We start from the raw sequence: 23,421 nt of genomic DNA on the forward strand, positions 1-23,421 counted from the left end.
GTTTGTCCGGTCCATTTGACACCGATCGGGAACCGGCACCACTTGAGCCCGCCCAGAAACAGCGGTGACCAGGCGCAGCGCAAACGGCTCACGAACGCCTATGGGCACTACAAGTTCGTTTGCAAATTTGAAAATTGTGTCCGACCTCGTCCCGAACCGGCCGAAAGTGTCCTGCGAATTGTCGTTTCCGCACAGGGTGGTCCCCCCGCCTGACGGGGGAGAACCTCGGTCGGGTGAAAGCACCAATGAGATCGCGTGAACTGCCCATAAACACGTTTATTTTCAAAAAGTCTAGAAAAAGTTGAAATCTGCATGCATTTGCGAGGTCCATATGGTCACATCTGAGTGGGAGGCATTCTGTTGTGCGGGGGGTTAATTAGACACATGAGGTTATTTCGAGGGACGAACTGATTTTATCACAAAAAGTTCCTATTGGGAGGGGGGGGGGGATATTTATAATTAAAAAATATATATTTTTTTTTTCGGACAACATTTGGTATTCGAGGTTCTTTACAACGCAAAATCCAAATACCATCTTGATTTTTTCGATTGCCGATAGGGGGCGCCACATGCAGGGTTTCATCACACTTCAATTGGCCCCAACTTTTTCGCGCTACGCTGTACGCCACTTTCGCACCAATGGGCTTTCGCTTCTTCTTTTAATGGAAAAGGGCGCTCTTGGAAAACGTCTGTAGAAGGAACCGTTTTGGGGTTAAACGGGTCTGCAGCTAACCGCGACCCGGGCGAAATTGATTAAATAACAATTATTGAAATTATCGAAGTTAATTTAATGTTGTAACAGTTGTTGAAAATGACCGAGTTCGACTTCTGTACCTTTGTTGGACATTATTTTCTGTACATTTGCAAGTTTGTCCAATTACCGCATCTCTGTCCGAAAATTAAAAAAAAAAAGTAAAAAATGAATTTTTCTAGTTTTTAAACGAAGGCGATGCCGACCTACGTTCATAGGAACTTTTCCTGATAAAATCAATGGCAGATTCATCCCCTTCACATATCTCCCATTTTTGTAGCATGTTTTGTTACTCTTTTTGGGACACTTTGGTGGTTTGTCCATTTTTTTCAACCAGCTTTGATTCCTTGGACATGTAATGCCTCATCGAACAGCTACTGAAAAGGGGAAGTTTTTACGGTGACTCGCACGCATGCTACCTCGAACATTTTTCGAAAAAAACTGGGAAGAAGTCGATTGTCAAAATCTATTTTGCAAAAATATTCCAACGCTTCCGGACGTTTCCCACTCCATGCGGAAGATCGCAGCGTTGGGCAAGTGACCGGGTGAAAAAAATCCGGGATTTCCCTAAAATCCACCCCGCAGCCGTTAGGGGCAAATAAGACAAATGAAAGTCAAAATGACGCAAAAACTGTTGACCTTTGTAAGGGGCACCCTCCCGGAGGGAGGCATCAAATTGCCAAACACCCCGTGTATTGTCCTTGCTTATTGCTAAACATGTACAATCTGGCACCTAATCAAAGAGTTCTGATCCGCCCCCTCCTCGTTGCTTTATGCGACCTAATGCTGTTGCTCTTCTGAGGCAATACTTCGACGACGTCTCCCACCATGTGCAGGACGATACTGAAAGAGCCTCTTTGAACCCCTTTCGTGTGAATCCTCAAAATTCAATGGGGTGCTTCGCGAGGTCCCAGCTTACCAACCTCGTGCAGCCCCAGTTACCTTCACGCGCTGTTACTGCACGCTTGATCCTTCCCGAATTTCGCGGTACTTTAGTCACCATTGAAGTCTGTCGCCGAGTGCTCCATCAATTCTCCGAAAATGCCCATTTGTCAGAAACCGCGTTTGGGGTGGATTCTCATACAGGGCGATCCGAGTTTCCAGCCTATTTCCATGAAAGGGAACTCCCAGGTTTTATTTGAGGGCAGCGGGAGTCGTCGAGATGGGGCGATGAAAAACGTGAGGTCCGGCTAATCTTTGACCATTTTGCCTGGAACTAGACCCCTGTCCGTCAGGTTTGCGATCGCTCCATATTCAGGGCGATCTGCGTGTCTGCATGGCCCGTAAGTTGACCCTCTTTTGGTTTGGATGACCGGAGGGGGTTCCTGGGCTCCGGCCCCGGATTGCTGCCGTTGCCCCATCGGGGTCGTCCGCCTTTTTGTCAAGTTTTTTAATTGGCGTGTGAGGGTGCGCTCGCACGATCCTCGCTCGCCAAGTCCCGGATCAACTTCGTCTGTTCCTTTTCAGCAATTTTTCCCAGAGGTGAACTCAATCAAACGTTCCAGTGGGTCATCCGTCGTTTCGCCTCCCCCGTTCTTCTCCCGCAGGAGCAGTTCGTCCCGATACCTCTTACGTCGCGGCGGCACGGCAACGCAGCCCCCGACCGCCGTAGTATCGCCGTCGCACTCCTTCCAACGGGTTTCTCGTTCGGCCTTGATCTAGAGCGGTCCACGGCGCAGGTCCGGTCTTTCGAATTGTCAAGAACGCGCCTCGTCCGCGACCACTGACGCGTCCACGTGGTAAAATCTGTTCGCCGGTCGACGGAGTCGGTGTTGATGCGAGAAAACGCCCGGGACGCGGACACGCAGCCAGCAAGAGTTTGTCAAAATATCTTTGACAGAGTTCGGTGGTTGTTCTCCGAGTGGTGGTTAATTAAGGGCGGTGGCGGCATCTATCGGCCATACCGGAACGGCCCGTTTCCCCGAGGACCGCGTGGTAATTCGCGGCGTGACAGCTGTTGCACTTCGCTTTGGGAGCTTTCGTCTTGTTTCGATGATGGTACGTTTGATGGGACATATCTTAAGCCATTTAGGTCAATTGCACTTGCACAACCTCATAACGTTTGCCTCGGCCTCATTGGCACTTCCCGGTCTTACGGTGGCCATTTAGATTGAGACATTTAAATCAGTCGACCAGACGTTGTTTAAATCGACCTATTTAAATCGTCACTTGAAACGGACCGATTTAAATGATAATTTAAATCCGTCGATTTAAACAGCGATTTAAATCACTCGATTTAAGCTACGATTTAAATCAAGTGATTTTTTTTTCTCAAATCGATTTAAGATTGAAAGTGATAGTTCTTCAAAATATTTAAATATGAGATCAAGTGTTGGTTGAATTAAGTAACAAATTATTATTAAACTCTTATTATCGACGGTGGTAGATAACGTTTATCTATCATGGATACAGAGTGTGGCGCCTTTTCCGTCGGTTTTTGTAGGATTTGGGGCGAGATTCGGAAAAATCGCGATTCTCTTCAACCTCGTGCAGCGACGCTCCGAAGGGGAAATATTTGAATTTTGTCTTGATCGGGACAGTAAATCTCTTGGGGTGTCCAGTGGTCCGGCTCTCCTCATTACACGAACTTACAACGCTTCAGCCAGGGTGGCAGGTAAAACGCGATCAAGGGCGGAAGCACCCCTAAGTGCCCGAAAGTTCAGGTAGTAGAAAAAAGAAAAATTTCTGATGGTTTTTTGCAGTCCTCACAATCTGTAAAAAACACCCCGTAAACTGGCCAAAATGGCGGTGGGGATGTTCGAGAAGGAAGTGAAAAATTAGTTCCTGTACAGGGTGGCTCCCACCTAATGGGAAACGTGTACCTCGTTCCTATATTGCCAGTTTTCAATATAAAGGGTGTTAAAGTTTCCATGATTTTCTTTGGCTTTTTGCTAGAGGTCTGATAGTGTTTGGGGTATAAAGTACTTGTGCGCGCATCAAGTAACTACTGTAAGCTACAGGATGGCACCTTGCATGGGGCCAGACGCCCTTTTTACTCCCCCTAGCCCTTTTCCAGTGGTCCAGCGCCCATCAAATTCGCTCTCCAATTCGGAAATTTTTTTGTCCTCTTCGCCGTCTCGCCCCTTTGGAATTGTTTGCGGTGAGAAAGTATGGGACGAAACTCCCGATTTTCGCTACAATTTCGGAATGCGTCGCGTCGGTCGGGAAATGGCCTGTATTTCCCGATATTTTCACAAACGGGCCTAGGACAGCCTCAGGGGCCACCCAGTGAAATGGCAAAACCCAAAGAGTTGCTGGGCCGAGGAGAGAATTGAATTTTCCAGAAACAAGCGGCGGGGAGCACCATCCCGTGGATTCTGGCAATCGCTCGGTCTGGCTAGCACCGTTCCAAGCATGGCACGGGGACCCCCGACAACGGCAATGCCGTCTGCGAAACAATAAAGCTCCATTGAATAATCATTTTGGTTTTTGGCTCATTGAGAGAAGATCGTCCTGCTATTAAACAGTCGTAAAATGACGAAATTATAAAACTGTTTAGTCGCGAAGGCTGCAACATACGGGGCGTCTACGAAGTGATATCGTTAATTTCAAGGGGCGATTCCTTGTCGCATTTCATGAAAAAAAAATCGTAATAAACGTCTGTCCTGCCTTGCTTCGTTTTTGGTGATACAGGGTGTCACAGTAAAATTATTATTATTTTTTTTTTTTTTCGATTTTCCGCAAATATTTTCGGACACGGGGGGCACTGTCTGGACAAAATTTGGTATTCGGGGGATTTTCCGGGACGATAAATTCAAATTTGACACCGGTTGCGCTGCGATGTGTAGGGGGCCACTATCGCACGTTTATTGGTAAATTAATGTTTCGGTGAAATGACGCGAGAAAAAAAAAATTTAATCGTCGATATCTCGGAAACCGTTAGTCCGACAGTCACCGACCAAGTGTGCCCCTTTCCTTTAGATTTGACGGGGGAACGAGGCTTAATCCGTTCGAAGACAAAATACGGGGTCCCGCGAACTTCGGGGCGCGTTTAACGCAGGAACTAACTGCAGGTGGCGCCCCGTACACATCGCGGTAAAACCGATGTCACATTTGAATTTCTCGCCTCGGAAAACCGCTGAATACTGGATTTCATCGAGGCACTGCCCGTACGTCCGAGATTGCTTGTGAAAAACCGAAAAAAAAAAAACAATAAAACTTTGACACCTGGCATCGCGAGAACGAAGCAAGACAGGACATACGTTCGTTAGGGCTTTTCTTCGTGAAATGCGACGAGGAATGACGCCTTGAAATTTGCGCCGTCATTTAGCGGACACCCTGTACAACCTCTGAGCTTTATTGTCAACACCAATTAGAATCGCGTTTGAATATTTTGAATTTTTATTTCAAGTTTTTTAATCTTAACCGGATGACCTTTCTCCGGTCGGTAATGGCTGTTTACGTAAGTCTTTCCACGCCTGATATTAATTAAATATCGCACTTTCGGTTTTTTCCCCATTGATATGTGGTGCAGGATCTACGGTGGTGACGCAACTTCGACCGGCGGTTTCTACATTTTTCTTTGGCTTTTTTCCGCCCTAACAACAAAGATATATCGGATAATGAAATGCGCCTTAACGGTACAAGTGTAGGTATCTTTGTCGCCGAGTTGAATGCAGTAATAAAACCTTCCTAGAAGTTTACACCCAGACGACAATCGTCTGTTCACTCCTTCATCTTCGACGACCCCCAGTTTGTTTCTGATTTGCTCACGAATTACCAAAAACATAATAAAATCTAGATTAATGCTGACGGTAATTTATTTTAATACATCCCGTAGATCAGTTTAACTTTTGCACGACACTGATCTGCGGCCGGCAAGTCGAAGATTACACTACCTGATGTTGTCCTTTTGTTGCTAAGCAACTTGTACGTTCCTAAGCAACCTGTCCGTCCCTAAGCAACCCATCCGTTCCTAAGCAACCTGTCCATTCCTAAGCAACCCATCCGTTCCTAAGCAATCCTTCTGTTCCTAAGCAACCTGTCCGTTCCTAAACAACCCGTCCGTTCCTGAGCAAATTGCAGTCGCTTCCACAACAACTTAAACCGCACATTTTTTTATTACCGTTACCATGGTTACGCCGTTCAGTTTTTCGCATTTAAACGGTGAAAGCTATATGAAAATAAATAGCCCCGACTTAGATGAATATTGACTTTGCCCCTTTTTTCTTTTTCGTTTTTTAAATCGGGCTGAACTCTCGTTGTCATATGGGTGGTGAGGTGGAGGGGAAAGCACCAATCCCTTGTAAATTAGGCGGCAAACCCCGCAAGGAGAGGGATCCTTCGCGTACGAGCTTGAACTGTTGCGCATGAGCGAATTTTTCCCACAGAACCTCCGTAAATCAAAATAAGGTGCGCCTCCGCCGGGACTCGAATCCGGGCCGTCGCAGCGGAAAGTCGTTGCGGAGCCCGCGCGCGGCCACTTTCCTAGTGGACAAATTGGCGGTGCGTTCGACATTTTTTGACTGCAATTAACCTCCTTCAGAGGACAAACGCAGAAGGTGGCTAACTTATCGCTAGAAATAACAAATGCTATGTTGATGCGGCGCATTACAGCTCCTCCAAATCGATTTTTTGACAAAAAAAATCGATCGAAACTTCAAAATTTCGCCATCGGGATCTCAGAAGCTAGAGGAGAAACAGGAAAGTCTTTCGGCATTTTTCTGTCGATGACGTTTAAGTGGTGCAAAATTGCGTAATTCAGCCCTTGACCAAAGGCCGTTTTCGAAATTCGGATGTCCCCTCAAAAAAGCCCTGAACCACCACCACATTTCCATTGCTGCTTTTTCCCAGCTACACGTTGATGGTTTCAGATTAGCCATCCGACGATTTTTCTGTCGAAATTCCCGATTGTCGCGTCCGCAAGAAGGAATTAAGTTGATGGTGGCCGAAAAACGAAACGTCGGACGACAAATCTCAAAGCGTCGCCGTGTAGCTGAGAAATGGCCGCAATGAAAATGTGGTTTTGGGCTTCCCTGTCAAATAACGTTGACGGAATGAACGGAAAATCTCTGATTTTTAGTGTTTTTTAGATATCTTGGGAAAAATTCGAAAAACTGAAATTCTGAACGCGGCATTTGGTTAACCGGTAAATTACGTAATTTTATCTCCACTGAAACTTTTTCACACCTCCCCTAGTTTGCGAGACCTCGATAGTAAGGGTCAAATTTGAAATGCCCCGTATACAGGGTCCGCCATACATACGGAATGACGGCAATAACTTTTAAAATAGTTTTCCTATCAAAAAATGTTTCTGGTAAGGTTACAAGGTAAATTTGGTGTCATTTTTTGATGACCTCGAACTATTTCCCCTCGCCCCATAACACTCCAACGAAGCCTGACTTCTGTTTTTCAGTCGACACCCTTAATTTCTGATTTATAAAAAAAAAACAAAGACACCCTGTGCGTTTTAAATATCAAGAGAATTACATACCGGACATTGCAATTTTTGAATTTGAAGAGAAACAGTACGATTTTTTTTTTGGTGAAGCTGAATGGCCAGCGCGGTCGCCCGATTTAAGTCCATGCGATTTTTTCCGTTGAGGCCATTTAAACGATCGAATTTACAGGGATCTACCACATCACGTAGATGACTTAAGGGGCCACATCGTCGGTGTAATGAGAAAAAAAATCATGTGAAGAATGACGGTGCGTTTGCGTAACGACGGAAGACGTTTTGAGCGAATGCTTTGAGCATTAAATAACAATCAATTCTTGTCAGCAGCGATTTGTTGTTTCGCTTTTCTGATCGGGTTTAATTTTTTCACTAAAACAAGGAATAAACATTTTCCTCATCGGATCTTAGTAGAATTTGGCACGTCTGTATGTGCAAACAAGTGAAGGTTTCATAAAATAGGTCAAAAATAGAGGTTCACATTTGAAATACAAAGATTGGACTTCGTTGGACTGTTACGGGACAAGGGGGACAAGTTCAAGGTCATCGAAAAGTGTCAACGAATCAGCCCTGCAACTTTCACTTGAAAAATTCTTTGATAGGAAAATTGTTTAAGAACCATCGCCGTAATTCCATATACATGTGTCGGACCCTGTACAACACGTGGGTGTTAAGGTTTGTTTTCGCGAGTACTATCTCGGTCGGTCGTGGGAGAACTTATTTCCCACGGCGTCGTACGGGTACCCAGGAGCGAGTTAAACCAAAGAGACGTGCATACAGGGTGTCATTCGAGTACGTGGCCGAACTTCAAGGGGTGATCGTTCGAGCGATTTTAAGAGGAAAAGTCTATATGAGTGTAATGGGTCCGGTAATGCTTTTACGATACAGGGTTTCAGATTTAAAAAAAAAAAGTTTTGATTGAAAATTTTGATCAGCTTTTAGCCGATTTTGTTGCAATTTGGCAGCGTTGTTCATGGTTGTTGTTAGCTAGGAGCCCCTGAGTTGTTTTTTTAAGATTTTAAAGTTTTACCATATTAACTAACTAATAATATTAGTTAATGCAAAAAATAAAAAATATATTTTTTTGTGATATAAAAATTTAAAAAAATATATTTTTTGTATATAAAAATTTTAAAAAATATATTTTTTTGTATATAAAAATTAATTATTTTTTTATTTTTTTAATGGGAAAAACATAATTTTTTTTCAAGCGTGTGGCGCATTTACAAAAATAATAAAAATTTAAAAAAACATTCGAATTTTAACAAAATCGACCGAAGGACCGTCAAAGTTTTTGCAAAAAAACGATTAAAAAAGCAGTTTAACCCCTGTACTTTGGAAACGGAGCACTGCCGGCCTTATGTCTATAGAAACTTTTCGTCTTAGAATCCCTCGAAGAGCGACCCCTCGAAGCACCTAAATAACACCCTGTATAACCGTACAGAATTTCGAAGTTTCAAGTGCCAAACACTTTTGATCTTTCGCAAATTGCCGAAGTTATCGAAGAAAAACGTCAAAAGCAACTTCCACAAATTTCTTCTTCATGTATATATATATATATATATATATATATGAGCTGCCGCCAACGTCACTTTCATGAGAATTTCACGCAACACGAATATCGCGCATGCCCATTGGGCGGTTAAGTTACGCTAGTCGTTGCGACTTTCCCGGCCCAGTCCCTGACGCCGCGCCTGTAAGAAAGCCGCTCCGTAAGACGGCACTTACCAAACTAGTGACGTAATTAAGCGTTACGTGTCGTTTTGTCAATCTCTCGAAAAGAACAACGCAGTCAATAATGTCCGTGCAGGTTTTCTGATTGTGATATTATGAATCGGTTTGTGCAATTTAATTATAGGAACTTAATGCTTCGAAGGGGACTGAAAGTGATCTTTACGGTTGTAAAGAGATTACCGACGCCATCCTGCTTAATGATCTTTTAATGATGAACAAACACGTTTAAAAATTGAGATTAGGTAGTCGATTACGGAAAATAATTGGGAATTAAGCAGACAAACAAGCCTTTTGCACCTGGTCGATGATATAACAAGTGATTCAGGATCTTTCACGCTGCTTTGAGCCGGCGTTCTCAACGAATTTCATGTGGCAAGAATCACATAGCGAATCACTACTTTGTGAATGGCCGTGACGGAAACGTCGTATCAATCCGAGCAAAGGAGAAATAGCGGAATTACCGAGCTGTGCAGAAAGAAGGGGCCTTCCATAACTCATTAGTTCCCTATGAATCGATACGGAAGGAACACGACGAAGAAGCGGGTCATTAGAACCCGTAAAGGTCAAGCGATCCGATCGTCCGAAAAGCAAGTGCGGCCGGTGGTACCGGCGGTTCACGATTCAAACTTTCAGGTACGCGGTAAAAGTGGCCGAATATACGAAAACCTGAACTCGCCTTAGAGCCGGCTAGAGTCGCCGAACCCGGACGCGAATCTTCATGTTGAACAGAACCGGAATCTAAGTGCGAACCTCGCTCCAGCACCGATTGAGCCGAATTAATCACGAATGTCTAAAGATGTTTCACTGCTTCCTTGTAAACGCGGCAGATCGAACTCATTGCGCCTTCAGCAATTTTTTTCGTCTTTTTTCTTTTTTTTCCCTTTTTTCCCTTTTTTTTCCTTTTTTCCCCTTTTTTCCCTTTTTTTTCCTTTTTTCCCTTTTTTTCCCTTTTTTTTCCTTTTTTTTCCTTTTTTTCTCTTTTGTCTCTTTTTCTCTTTTTTCTTTTTTTTTTCTTTTTCTTTTTTTCTTTTTTTCTTTTTCTTTTTTTCTCTTTCTTTTCTCTTTTTTTTCCTTTTTTTTCTACACTTTTTCTTCCTTTTCCTCTTCCTTTTCCTCTTCCTTTTCCTTCTTTTTCGTTCTTTTTTCTTCTTTTTTTCTTCGTCTCTCTTGTTTTTCCCCTTCAGCTTTGCTCAAATTTTGCCGATGTGTTTGTTTGGTTTTTCGCTCGCATCGCAACCATCTGATAGCCGCGTTATATTTCACGTTTTGTGGCAACGGCATAAAAGCATTGTCATTTCCGTTAATTTTATATGATTAGGCTGCAATTTGCGATAGAGAAGAAAGGGACCAACAGGAACAGGATTATTACAAATCGACAAAGGTTGAGTCCAAAAGGTCGCGCTTTCCCACCGGGTAGCGATTATACGGGGCGTTCCACCGTGTCTACGCCGTCGGGGGCCGGGGAGGTCTTCGCCATGGTCCAAGTTCGCCCGTACATCCTCGGCAATTCATCCCCGAGCTACGGGGCGTTCTCCTTTTATCATTCCGACATGATGGAGCGCCACCCCAATCCACACTAGGAATTACGTAATTTTTGCATGCTGATTACGGTGCGACGTCGGGGTCCGCCTACGCGGCCCGCAGGGTCGCCAGATTTAGGTCGTTCGGACTACTGCTTTCGGGGGCATTTGAAGTCTGAGATTTATAGACAAGGGATCAGCACGGGCGGGGAGCTCCTTCTTCAAGGGGCTGACGACCGCTGTGCGACCTTTAAAAATAATTTCGAGATTGTTCGAAAGGCAAGAAAATGGCGGCCGTTTTGAACACCCCTTGTAGCTGTTTGTTTTTTCCTGTTATCTTCTGATTGTTAGTTTCAAACTTACTTCTTTGCTATTGCGATATACGGGGATGCGGTAATTGTTTTTGTTAGTAAAAAATGCATTTATTGCAAAAAAAATTCCTAGTCCCGACCTGCAATTTACCAACTCCATTAATTGCATCTTTTGGTGTAAGCGTTCTGACACACCCTGTATATGTGTTCCGTCAAAAAAATGCTCGGCTGAAAACCATATTTGACCAGTATTTTTATGAAAAGTATTTCCTGCAATTGTCAACAAACACCCTGTGTGTTCGTGCATATTTGGTGAAAGGTACCTAACATGAGTGTCTGCGGCTCCTTAATTCTCCGAGTATTATTTTTTCAAATGTACAGGGTGTCAAAAGAAAGCCTGGAAATACTTCAAACAATCTACCGTGCGGTAATACATACATAAGACGGTTTTTTTGACACGTGTCAAATTTGTCCGAATAACCGGTTTTTTTATTTAATAAAATATGGTACCTGTCGCGAAAAGTGACAGGCGCGTGACAGGCGTCAAACGGTCCAGAAGTAGCTTCGACGCGTTGTCGAGCGAAAGGGCTTAACCGAATCCACCGATTTTTTAGGCTCATTCACTTTTTAAGGCCAAATATGACGTGTGTCAGTAAAAGTAAATGTCAATACCATCCACATACGCGACCATGATCGTGAAGATGGCAGACGCAAGGAAATCCTATTGATGGCTAAATAAGCCTATTTTCACATGTCACATGTCAATTGTGACATTTTCGAAACAATGGAATTGCGTGGTGTCAGTTAAAATGACAGTTACACCGCGGTCCCACTCAGTTGTCAACGTGACAGATCACCACCAGCCAACGAAAATGATTTGCTGACGTCTGTCATATTGACGCAGAGAGATTGGAAATCAAGCGAGTTTGTATCAGGTTAGAAGTGCAGTAGACACTTGCGAAGGTCGATTATTTAGGGTAGATTTGTGCCCGCGAAACTCCCTTTGGCCTTTATGTCGCTCCCTTTGTCGGTAATTACCGGTAAAAATTCCACCGGTAAAGCAGGCCCGCATTTGACAAGTTCGAGGTGTATTATCGAAATGAACACGGTTTTTTCCCCACTGTCCACACGGATGACCGTAGGTGCCAAGTTCGCGCTTACAGAAACTCGATCTTCAGGATTTGTTTCAAGAATTCTGCCGAACAGGCTCTACGCCAATGATAAAAATCGGATATAATCTGTAAAAAAATATCGCGCGGGCGCCACGTCAATGACACGAGGGGCCAGGGGCGTATTAAGGGAAATTCACGTTGGTCTTGATGATGGGGCTAAGTGTCCGGGGAGCTCTAATGGAAGTTGCCCAAGTATTTTGGCCGTGTTCCCGACCGTGTTCCCAAATGGAGTTAAAAAAATTTTAATTAAGGAAAATTTGGAAAAAACTATTTTCGCCTTGAAAAACTTGGAAAAAGAGGGTGAAAAATTAGTTTTTTTTTTTAAATCGTGTTTCTGTTAAAAAGCCAAAATCGACTTAAAAAAAAAAAAACACGTGAAACTATTCGAATTCTTTTAGAGCAAACTCATCGATTTTTCCCTGCGCTCCTTTGAATTTTCCCTCCGGTCCGCGTTGCTCGCTTTACATCCATCGCACTTCGCAGGCTTCCCATATCGTTTTCCATTGAACCCATTGTTTAAAATCGTGCAATTATCACGTTTTCCAGCAGGAAAACTGCCCGCGAAAATATCTTCATGCGATCGGTCGCAGTAAGTCACCCGCTAACGGAACCACCTGCTAATTAGAGGATTAATGATGGTATAATTAGTCGTACTTGCGTCTGCCAAGAACAGGAACGCGTTCGCCAGCGCTATGGGTTAAAAACCGGCGTGGAATTTACGAAACAGACTTTTACCATGGGAAGGACCGTAATGGTTTAATTTGCGCCCAGTCCCGGACTTTCGATTATTTTTCGACGAATTCCTCCCGATTTCCGCGGCGCCGGGGGCGCCGCCGGTCCCTAAATTCGCGAACAAATTCACTTGAATTCGGGGCGCGACTCTCGCGCGTGCGCAGACGTCGCGAGCGGCGAAAGTCGGGTTTGAGGAAATTGGAAATAAATAAACCAGGCGTCATCGATGTAATTTTAGTTGCACATCGGTCTTGACTGGGGAACAAATTTGATAGCAACAATAAAAATAGACCGCCAAAAATGATTGTTGGGTGCGTGTGCGACGATGGGAATAACTCCGGCTAAACTTGGAGGTTTACCGAAGCGAATGTGGTATTTACCTGGGCGTGAATCCCCAAATTTCAGTGCGAACGTCGAAAAAACCGACTTGCGTGCGCCATGACGCAACGCGCCCATACAGGGTGTTACCAGAAAAATTTTTAAAAACCGATTGTCAAACAGTCGCCCCTAGGGAAATTGAGCTCGTCAAAATTTATAAAAAAACTATTTCTTCTGGTCCTCTTGCAAAGCTCACGCTTAAAAATCGTTGTCTATCATCAGTCATCATAATGTCACATCAGTAATGCAACGGACACGAAGTTTTTCCGAACCGACGGGGGAATCCGGCGAGTTGGCCGCCTCGTTCTCCAGACCTAAGTCCTTTCGATTTTTTCCTGGGGGGACATTTAAGAATTTCGGCGCACGCCCCGTCATTGGATACCAGAGAAAAGAATCATTTGAAAGAATACACGTTCATTACCATCCAATGCCAAATAGCCTCCGGGTATAATGGGGAGCGCAACGGCCTTCCGTGGGTCGAGCCCAAGGACGCGCGTGACCGTTGATGGTACTCGCGTTGGGCCATCACCAAAATTCAACTGGCCCCGTGGGGCCCACGCCAAGCCGCGTCGCCACCGTCCCCGGCAGTTTTTACAAAATTAATTTCGGTTTTTTTGTCTCCCTCCCCAGGATCGTATTGTTCATTTTCGGCCCAGTAATCGTGGATCGATCAAGTTATGGCCCCGTCCCCAATTCGTCAATTATTAGCGTGGAGTTTGCCTTCTGTTGCGGTTCTTCTCAGCTATTTGTGGTACAAAAAGAGGAGAATTGGAGCTGCAAGTGACACAGGGGGTTCCAAGCCCGTAGAAGAGGAGGAGTGCGTTGAGGGGCGCGCGGGGACGGCTGAGAGGTCCGACCCGCTGGATTTATCCACCTCAAAAGAGAACTCGGTGGGTTTTTGGTAATATACAGGGTGTTTCATAAGTGTACCCACGAACTTTCGGGAGACGTGGACCTCGTACAGACGAGTATTTAGGTCGGCCGAAATGCGGCCCGGAATCGCCTTATTTCCGAGATACAGGGTGTTTAGTTTTTTTTTAATATTTCAAAAATGATGTGGGATACGGACATGAGATTTGAGACATGCTGTGGCGGGATAAATGTGCACGTTCCCGAGCAGGCGAAATATTTCCATTTACACCAGTGGCGTCCACGCGGCTATTCAATGAGCCGCCACAGACTTTTTAATGCGATTTTTTTTTAATAATCTCCCATTTATTCTTAATGAAAAGGCCTTTTAGTGCTTTGCTGCCGAAGTAGCCATTTTCGAGATAAAAAAGCTATTTGGCACTCATGCGCCTACCAAGAAACCGGCGAAGGTGCCCTTTTTGTTAATTATTTAGGAGAAATTCATTTCATTTTAGTAGAGGTGGAGGACATGGACACAGACATTTTACGTCCGTGTCTCAAACCGTTTTTAAAATATTAAAAAAAAAATAAATAAATAATCGCCCTGTGTCTGCCGATTCGGGCCTAACTTCATTCGTTCTAAATACTTGTTTTTATGAGCTCTACATCCCGTGAAAGTTTGTCAGTGTGTTTGTGAAACACCCTGTATAAACTTAAAATTAATATTTTGCTCCCAAATATCTGGAGTTTTTTTTAATTAATTCTTTTTTTAGATTTTACATCAGAACTCGCCCGTGACGACGCCGACCAAGTTCAACAGGTCGTTGAGTGGCGTGGACACTGCCCCCATCGACATCGTCTATCCGCGAGACTTAAAGTCGTCCAAGTCCAGTCCTGTAATTATATCCGATGAGGACCTGGATCTGGAAATCGAGAAGGTGAGCAAACCTCTTCCCATCTTGGGGAAAATCCAGAACAACAATTTCAATAGTGAACCGTCATGACGATTTCATTTACAGATAAAATCTATGAAAACCCAGTACAACTCCCCGAACAAGATCTCATCGACTCCATCGAGCACATCTTCCCTTGAGAAGTCCGCAGCGAATTCTCCCTCATCAATCCCCAATTCAGATTCGGCCACCCAGCCGATCGCAGTCCTGGAATCCAGCGAAGAGGCGGCGAAACCAGCTGAGGTCACTCCAATCAAGAAAGAGCCGTTTGAGCATTGCGTCGTGGTTACCAAGAGTGGCGAGAAACCGGGGAGGAGCGACGAGTTAATCCAGAATTCCACCCCTAAAAGGGGCAAGGGAAAGAAGAAGCAGGCGAAGACGTCTAAGATAATGGCTCAGAGCGGCATTATCAACGTGGAGCAGGAATTGACTGTTTTAAAGGCAAGTTCCGGCTGACAATATTGCGAGACACAGAAGGTTGGGTAATTAGCAGAAGAGAGATAGATTTTACCAAAAGCTTCCTCCTGAGGGATGACCGACCTTTGGGCGGACCCGTGGTCTGCGACGTATCTTCCAGGCAAAGTTGCCAGCACGTTGATGTGGCGGCCCTAACGCCTTGCTAAAGCGCAACTTAGAATCAAGATAACCATACGTTGACCGTGGTGGGTAAAAGGGCGTTCCCTGCTTAAACTGTCGGCTAGTCGAAGGTTTGATCGACGAAATTGTTATCAATTGAGCGACCCTAAGAACTACCACCGAAAACTGAAGAAAATCGCGCTATTCACAACCGAGATATCAGGGTGGGTTTATGAAAAACGGGACACACTGTATGCAACATCAACGGCCCTTCGAAAGACTTGAGGGTGTCCATGGGGCCCTCCCCGTAACGTACAGCATCCATTAATTTTAAACGTATGTGATGCATGGGCAAAGGCGGTAGACGCGCCCTAGTTAGGAGTTGACATGGAAACGCGGGACAACCCACATGGGGGCAATATTACGTCATTTAGACGTCGACAAAGGCAATACAGGGTGTCTACAGATGATTTGCACGAAACTCCCTCAGCTGTGTGTGACCACGTGCCATCTATCACGGTTAACAAGTTGGCCTACTCAAAAATTTGACCGCGGGCAAAATACAGGGGGTTGAAGCTGTTTACTCACAACGTTTATAAATCGTTATTTGTTTTGTAATGGCAGAACCCGAAGTAGATCTCGGATTTCTGGGCGACCCACCGGAGTCCGCAATGTGAAGGGCATCTAAGTCCGAAGGAAAGACGAGGGCCCCCTTGAATGAAGCAAAAATTCGTGGAATTAGCGGCGAGCTGATAATGAATCAGACACCATATGAAAAATAATAAATTAACTAACAAACCATCGATCTTGCTGAGGAGAGCGACTTCCCGAAGGTGACTTGCGTTAACTGGTAAATTTAACGATCAGTTTATTCGGTATGCGGATGCTAAAGTAAACTGAATAATAATAAATTTCTGCATCTCGATTTTTCTGGCATCACATCGGTTCACATTCCTCCATTAATTGCGAGGCGAATTCCAGGGAACAACTCATCGGTTCAGAACCACGAAAGCTCCCCGTTGAAGGCGCAGCACGAATATTTTCGCCAAAAGTCCGTATGTTAGTTTTCTCCGACGTTTTAAACGGTTAACGAATGTGTCCTTGAAAAGACGTACTGCTCCCACGGGTCTTACGAGATTGTCTCTGCCCTCCTCTTTAAGCCAACTCTCTCCCCCAACGCCCTACGCGTACATTATGTTCCTCCTTGCGTTTCTGTGTTGGTTTGAAATAATTCCTCATCCTTTTCCGCAGATATCCATCGACAAGGAAAAAGCGATGAAGAATTCCGTCCTGAAGGTCGAGAGGAAGCAGTTGGAAGACGCGCAGGAGTGCGTCAGCCCTCATAAGATTCAGCGGAAGAATTCCGGACGGGATTCGGCGAACCACAGCCCGTGCGACGTCATGTTGGCCAGTCCCAGTTTGAGCAGCATGTCCGATAATCACAGCGAGGTTGGTTGACAATAAGAGGAATTTCGTAGTGTGCAACCACTGCAGACCACTAGTTCAGGTTAGGGACTGCGTGTACAAAAATCGAGCACCGGAAAAAACAAACAAAAATTCTCGATTGGCACTTTTTGTTCCTTATTGTTCGCATCGGTTACGTAAAGTGGCCGATTTTATCGGTCCTTCATAGTCGATAAGAAATCCACTCGATTGCAGATAAAAAAATATTATTGACGAACGACGGCTGTGGAAGCTTAGTTTGGCCGTTATCAATGAATAAAGCGGTAGCTTATTTAACCTAGTATATTGCCATATGGTAAGAATACCTTTTTAGGTTTTAAGTATGTTTGTCCGTTTCTTCAAGACTTGAGCAATGTCGTTCCGTGCTGGAAATACGGGAGGGAGCAGCTATTCCCGACACTGATCGGAAACCAGTTTCATTTGCAACCATACATTGCCATCGCCGACATCACAACAGGCTGAAAAATCACATACCCTTTATTTCTCGCCGCGAGGGAGGAATACCATTCACCCTCATCAAGCGGCCTCATCTTCGTAAATGTACTGGAACTTCCCCTACGAGATTATTATAATGGAGAACGCGCCATCTGAAGATACTCCATTCCTTCACCTTTTTGACAAGAAACTGACCGTTGATCATACTAACGGTGTGGTAGATCCGTGTCGGGTAGAAATTTCTCGTCAAATCCTGCAAGTTATAGAATTAATTCGAGTAATCGCTACATATTACTTCGTGTGGGATTTTCTTACTGTTTGTGGCTACAGTCTCAACCCTGCGCGTCTCGTTCAACCGAAGATTTTCGAATCTCCACACTGATGAAGCACCAATTTATTCATCCACACTTTCTATCTGCTTCAAGCCTCAGCGCCTCTTCGTTGTACAATTCAGTGAAGTGTTTTAGCTATCAAAGGACCCCCTTCAGATCCTACGGATGTCTTCACTTCGTTCCAAGGTGATGTTCCAATTCAACCATTGTGATTGCTAAATGTTCCAGTTCCTGAATGCACAGAAATGGTTTTTGTTAGTGTTGCCGCGATTTCTGCTCCCTTCTTAGTGTGTGTGTGTTTATGTGTCCCAATGAGAGTCTACAGCGATGAAATCACGGCATTAGGACAGTGCCGGTACAGAGAGTGGCTGCGTCCAGTTATGGCAGGTCGTTGATTAGCACATTGTCCGATCCCAGCCATTGACCTGAATTGCTCGAGCCTCCCGCCAGTGATCATAGAAGATTTTTTCCTTATTTGGTGCAGGTTCAACCTACCCCAAGTAAGGGACAGTCGTATCTCGCAACTCGCCCCCTGGACTAATTTCGTTAAATGTTAAACGGCCATGCTCCAACTATAGTGACAATTTCAGCTCTAAGGCATTGACGAACTTCCAGCCCTGAATCTATCTGCGCTTAATCCGCTTCAAAGCGGGGGCTGTCATTACGGTTTCTCCGACCTAAAACAGCCCTAAAGTTAAACACCTCACTGGTCTTTGCTTTGGGTGGCCGAAGGGAAGTTTCTACGGATAGGGTTGGTCTAGAAACGGCTTTAACAGACGTTGCATGCACGTTTTTATTTTAGGGTTCCAGCGACAGCGGAAAGGGCGGGAGCGACGTGGCCACCCCGCCGCCTTCGCGCACCCCCCAATTAACCGACAGCTCCGCCGTGTCCGTCACTTACGACTTCGTCATTTCCCAACATCTGGTGGGAAAGCTGATAGGCAAACAGGGCTGTTTTGTGCAGCACGTGAAGGACAGGTCCAATGCCCGGGTGTTCGTCAACAGACATCCAACTAACAATCGTTTGAAGGTACTTGAGTGAACAAATTTTTCGAAAGAAACCGTCTGAATTTAACCTGCCTCTAGTTGTGTACAGTCGAGGGAACCCAGGCCGAAATCGACAATGCTTTGAAGATGATCCGAGAGAAATTCCCACCGAAGAAGTACTTGGAAGTTACTCTGGAGCAAGTACACTTGACCCCGGTCATTCCCACGGTTTCTCTCATTCCCGATTATTTATACGTAAGTAAAACGCCCAAGTAGCGACTTTTGATGGTCCCAGGGCAGGTTCTTCGACATCCCGCTAAAACTGCATGTGAGGTCCGTGTGAATTCCAAAAGTGTTTCAGACAGCCGATTTTACTTCAACTGTCGGTTAAGCTCCCATTTCAATTTGAATAACAACTCATCTGCCAGTTAAATGTTATCTGTCGCTCTCTAATTGGACACTGAGGGACCTTCGAACCTGAACCTTAAGTTATCTTCGCTATGATTTCCCGTTTGTTGTATTCGTGTGCAAGTTTATGTGCCTTTCCAGTTGAAACTCATTGAAGGCATCAATAATGACACAATCCTAAGCTACATGGTGGCCCCCAACCATTTGTTCATGCAACAACCGACACACCCCACTTTCCCCAGTCTGAGTCAACTAACCGGTTACATGAACATGTGCTACAGCAAGCAGGAATCTCCTTTACTACCTTATCCCATTCCAGGTAGTACCGTGTCTCCCTAATTATTTTAGTGTTTGAGAGATAGTTTTCTTGCAGAGAACACAGTTTGCTCGGCATTCGCGATGGACTCCTGGTGCAGGGCGATAGTTCTCTCTAGCGACGAGGAGACGGACAGTTCCTACGTGAAATTCCTCGATTATGGGGGATACGGTTATGTGGACAACAACAACCTCAGGCAAATCAGGCAGGACTTCATGCTGTTGCCATTCCAGGCGGCCGAGTGCTTTTTGGCTAACGTCAAGTCCACACGCGGTAGGTGAAGTCCCCCTTTCGCAGGAGAATTGCTCCCTCTGCCGGCACGGTACAGTAGCAATTTTTCTGGAGAAAAAAGACAATTTATTCGTTTATTTTAGCGGGTAATACACAGCATGGTGCAAATGTGTGGAATAAGTTTATTATATCTGAAACGGGCAAGATTTGGCGAAAATCCTAAAGCGCGTCTATTTTGATTCTTCAGGGGCCGCGTTCTAGTAAGCATTGCGGTATACGGGGGTGCACCCTATACTGTCCCTGTAAGAGCCTACTTAAATAATATTTTCCCCGATATAGATGGGTTGCGAGGGAAGGATCGATCGAATGGCCACCGAGATCACCCGATTTGGCTCCGTTGGACTTTTTTTTGTAACGGAGATACTTGAAGGCGCGCATGGGAATATGGACATTGCGTGTTTCGTTTTAGATATAACGAATTTATTCCGCACTCTTGCGCCATGCCCTACAGAAATTATTCCCTTGCAGAGGACGGGTCGTGGCCTGACGCCGCCTATTCCTTTGTAGCCGAAATTACCAAAGGTTCAGTAATTTACACGCAAGTGGCAGATTACACTTTCGACGGGATCCCTTTGGTCCTGTGCTACGTTGTACCCAGTCACACAGTAAGTATGCTCCGTGGGGCTCTGTAAAAAATTTACCAAGCACCTTTGAACTGCAGGAACTGGTGTTCCTGAATCGACGGCTGGTGGATGAGGGTTTTGCCGAGTGGATACCCTCCGAAGGGGACGCCGAGCCCGCGCATCTGCAGCCCGACGAAGAGGGGCCCATCGAAGTTCTATGAATTTTCCCCTAAAGCAATTATTACCCGTTATTTTCGCGCGCTCGCTCATTCTGTATGATAGTAGATTTCTCTTTCGATGGGGTGGGCTCAAAGCAACCGACGGCAAAAGTGGGATTGGAAATGTTTTAGTATTAAGAGCTTGCGCTTTGAGTCCCTCTATTCACGATAATTAAATAGTTATATTAGGTTTTAGGCTATTGACTGATAGTATGATTAAGTATACGGCGTGTCCAAATCCCTATTTATAATAGTTGTATTTACGCTAGATTTGCTTTGCGATCAGGGGAACGTTGGTATATTGCGTCGGAATCGTTAACATTCTTTAGATAGCAGAGATTCACTGATTTGATCAGGAATTGTAGCGTCCCGTTGCGGTCGGGGAGGGGAGGGGGGAGTGTTAAATTTTCTCAAAGAAGGAGGCTTTATTTTAATTTATCAACAAATTTGTACCTTTCGATAATTGTACTTTTTGTTTTAGAGTGGGGGTGGGTCCTGGGTTAGAGGGAGGGGAGCCGCTTAAGGTACTGCAACAGGAGCGGGTTTTCTTAGGAAGCCCATTACGATGAGTGTCATTCAAAAGCAGGAATTTTCTTTCCTGGCCCATTGCGAACAGCTTCATCGCAACCGGAAGTCGACTGATCGCTTTTTAAATGGAATTTTTTAATGACATTTTCCGAATTGTCCCAGCGCAAGTGATTGCCGAATTCGTCGCGTTTTCCTCCGGGTAATGCCGACCAATGCAGGGCTTCGGTATATCTACGCGACGGCAAGCCGTGCTTGATGTTGGTGCGAGGTCAAAAGCAAACGGGCATCGATGCGGCTTCGAGCGCGGAAATTCAGAAATATCGATGATGGTTCATCTAGTTGAACACCGACACCACGGGAGAAAGAGCAACGGCTCGGCTTGCCCACTCACCTTCTCAGATTGCAATGCGCAGCGCCAGGCGAAATCGCCGCACCTGCGCCGCGGCTGAGACAATCGGACGGGAGTGTAACATGTTTGAAGCGCGCATGTCCCGCCGCCGTTTTCTGTCCGAACGTTTCAGTGGCCAGACATGTTTCGAGCGTAGCTCGAAAAATCACATCCTTAGTCGAGTCTGATGTTGATTGTTGACATGTCCGGAAAGAAGCTCGAATTTGCATTCTTACCGTTCACCGTAGTCGTTCGTGCTTGTGCCTGTGTTATCCCCCTCATTTAGGCGCTTTAGGTCTTTTTTAGGTTTTTCCGGACGGATGAGGCGGCAGCGCCATCGGTCGCTCTATGCAAAATTTTAATATTTGCAATAAGAGTTACTCGCATGAGTGCTCATAGCGTTTAATGTCCGCATTCAAGTGTCGTTTGACCGTTCGTTAAAGTTGTTGGTTCGTTAAGGCGCGCCCCTCGCGGCGGCGCGAAATGTGAGAAGTTGGACAGGGTGGCACGCAGGCGCGTTAAAAGTTAAACGGGGCAGGATGACACGCATGCGCATTAAATACAGGTAACACTCCCGTTTTTTCGATTCGAGTATGAGCGTTGGCAGCGGGAGGAAAACGATGGGGCCGCGACACTTTACATTTGTTAAGTCAACAAGGAAAATGATAATGTTGAAAGTGTTCTGTACTGTTGTAGATGTACGTCTTATATGAAATCATCATTCAAATCTCATCAATCGTCGTTACGTAACGAGCAGTGAAATAACCAGTTGCTTGAAAAGTCACATCTGTGGTCCAAAGGACAGATGTGTTACGGTAGAAGAGGAAAAAACTTGGGCCGCTTTGGGGCAAGCGCGCCGGGCCCCATTTTCCGGCGCATCAGAAGCGAATGGCAATCGCGACCTTCCATCGGCGAGACAGGTCCGAATTCGGCGGCATTTATTAACTCAAAAATATTTCGGAGCACGCTCAAAAAATGAAAATGGCGCATTTTTAACGGTTGAAAACGTACGTTACACGTACCGAAGCCACTAGGAATCCCAAATAATACGTAAAAGCCCGCGAGGGGCTGCACGTCTTGCTCGGTCAGGTGGTTGGCCCGAGGGCTTAACAAATCGTTACAATGGATCCTCCCATTGTAGCGCAGCACCATCCGTTTGTGCACCGAGCATCCTACCGGAGTGGTCTAGGTCGGGGGTTTTATATTCTCATGGAAGACGGTCTAGAAACGCCTGAGAGTACCTTCCTCTCTTTTTTACGAACTGGGGCGATGCAAAAGACACGGGCTTCCTACCGGGAAGGCCCCGTACACGAGCCGGACCCCTCGTCACACATATATCGAGACGTTTCTCACAACCAATGCTCTGCGTTGCATCAAATTGACTTTCGATGATCATACTCGATGCTCCCTCAAATTATCACGATCATTTCCTTGTAGTCTAATAACCGCATGATGAATATTTAACCTATTTTTTAACCTAAATATAGTATCTACTTACTATTAGTTAGGATTGCGTGCAAAAACACGACTTTGACCACTTTCATGTTTGTAATCGTTGATTGGTTGGTGTTCTACACAAGAGAATTGTTAAATCTTTCTTTGAGACGGTTTTACTTATTATTTCGACGGCTTCGTGGATTATTATTTTGAGTTCTTCTTTGTAAATATATCTGGCTTAATTGTGTAGTCCTGTCTTTTGTTAAGTATTCAGTAGCGATTTTGCTGTAAATACCGGGTCGCGCCTCGGCGGGACCGCCAATTTCCGGGACTTTCACTCAGAACGGTTGTCCTGCGTTTATCTTCGGCTAATTTAACATAACATAAGTATTTTTGTTGTATTAGTGGCTTGTAAAACGGATCTCCCGTTGATCTTTCAACAGACTTTCCTGGAAACCATTCAGAGTGATCCTTTGAACGTTTTATTATAATGTTTGATTACTTTTTATATTTTTTTTCCCATTATTATGTTATCGTAGCTGTTTTGTATATGTATATTTAGCTGTTTCGTGTAATATAAATAGACTTTTTGGATTTTTGTCTTTGATGATGATATTACTATTAATAAAATGTATTTTTAAAACGGTAACGACAGTTTTTCTCCCCCACCTCTTGGGACAAACC

At 44.9% G+C, this 23,421-nt stretch overlaps 1 protein-coding gene across 2 annotated transcripts in view; it reads left to right on the forward strand.

Moving 5' to 3' along the window:
• The window catches only part of spoon (spoonbill), a 29,849-nt gene extending 6,463 nt beyond the window's left edge, over window positions 1–23,386 (forward strand). Inside the window, exons 1-11 of one of the 2 annotated variants that reach the window (XM_066301115.1) lie at window positions 2,490–2,749; window positions 13,623–13,882; window positions 14,615–14,779; window positions 14,861–15,235; window positions 16,622–16,819; window positions 18,404–18,631; window positions 18,688–18,843; window positions 19,138–19,315; window positions 19,370–19,585; window positions 20,072–20,208; window positions 20,265–23,386. In XM_066301115.1, coding sequence (XP_066157212.1) covers window positions 13,670–13,882; window positions 14,615–14,779; window positions 14,861–15,235; window positions 16,622–16,819; window positions 18,404–18,631; window positions 18,688–18,843; window positions 19,138–19,315; window positions 19,370–19,585; window positions 20,072–20,208; window positions 20,265–20,387 — 1,989 coding nt within the window. In that variant the 5' untranslated portion in view covers window positions 2,490–2,749; window positions 13,623–13,669 and the 3' untranslated portion in view covers window positions 20,388–23,386. Of the gene's footprint in view, window positions 1–2,489; window positions 2,750–13,622; window positions 13,883–14,614; window positions 14,780–14,860; window positions 15,236–16,621; window positions 16,820–18,403; window positions 18,632–18,687; window positions 18,844–19,137; window positions 19,316–19,369; window positions 19,586–20,071; window positions 20,209–20,264 lie in introns of those variants that run through there. The other variant, XM_066301113.1, reaches the window with a different exon arrangement.
• Window positions 23,387–23,421: the final 35 nt, after the last annotated feature.

This window comes from Euwallacea fornicatus, chromosome 38, assembly GCF_040115645.1.
Source record: "Euwallacea fornicatus isolate EFF26 chromosome 38, ASM4011564v1, whole genome shotgun sequence".
NCBI classification, from domain to species: Eukaryota; Metazoa; Arthropoda; class Insecta; order Coleoptera; family Curculionidae; genus Euwallacea; species Euwallacea fornicatus.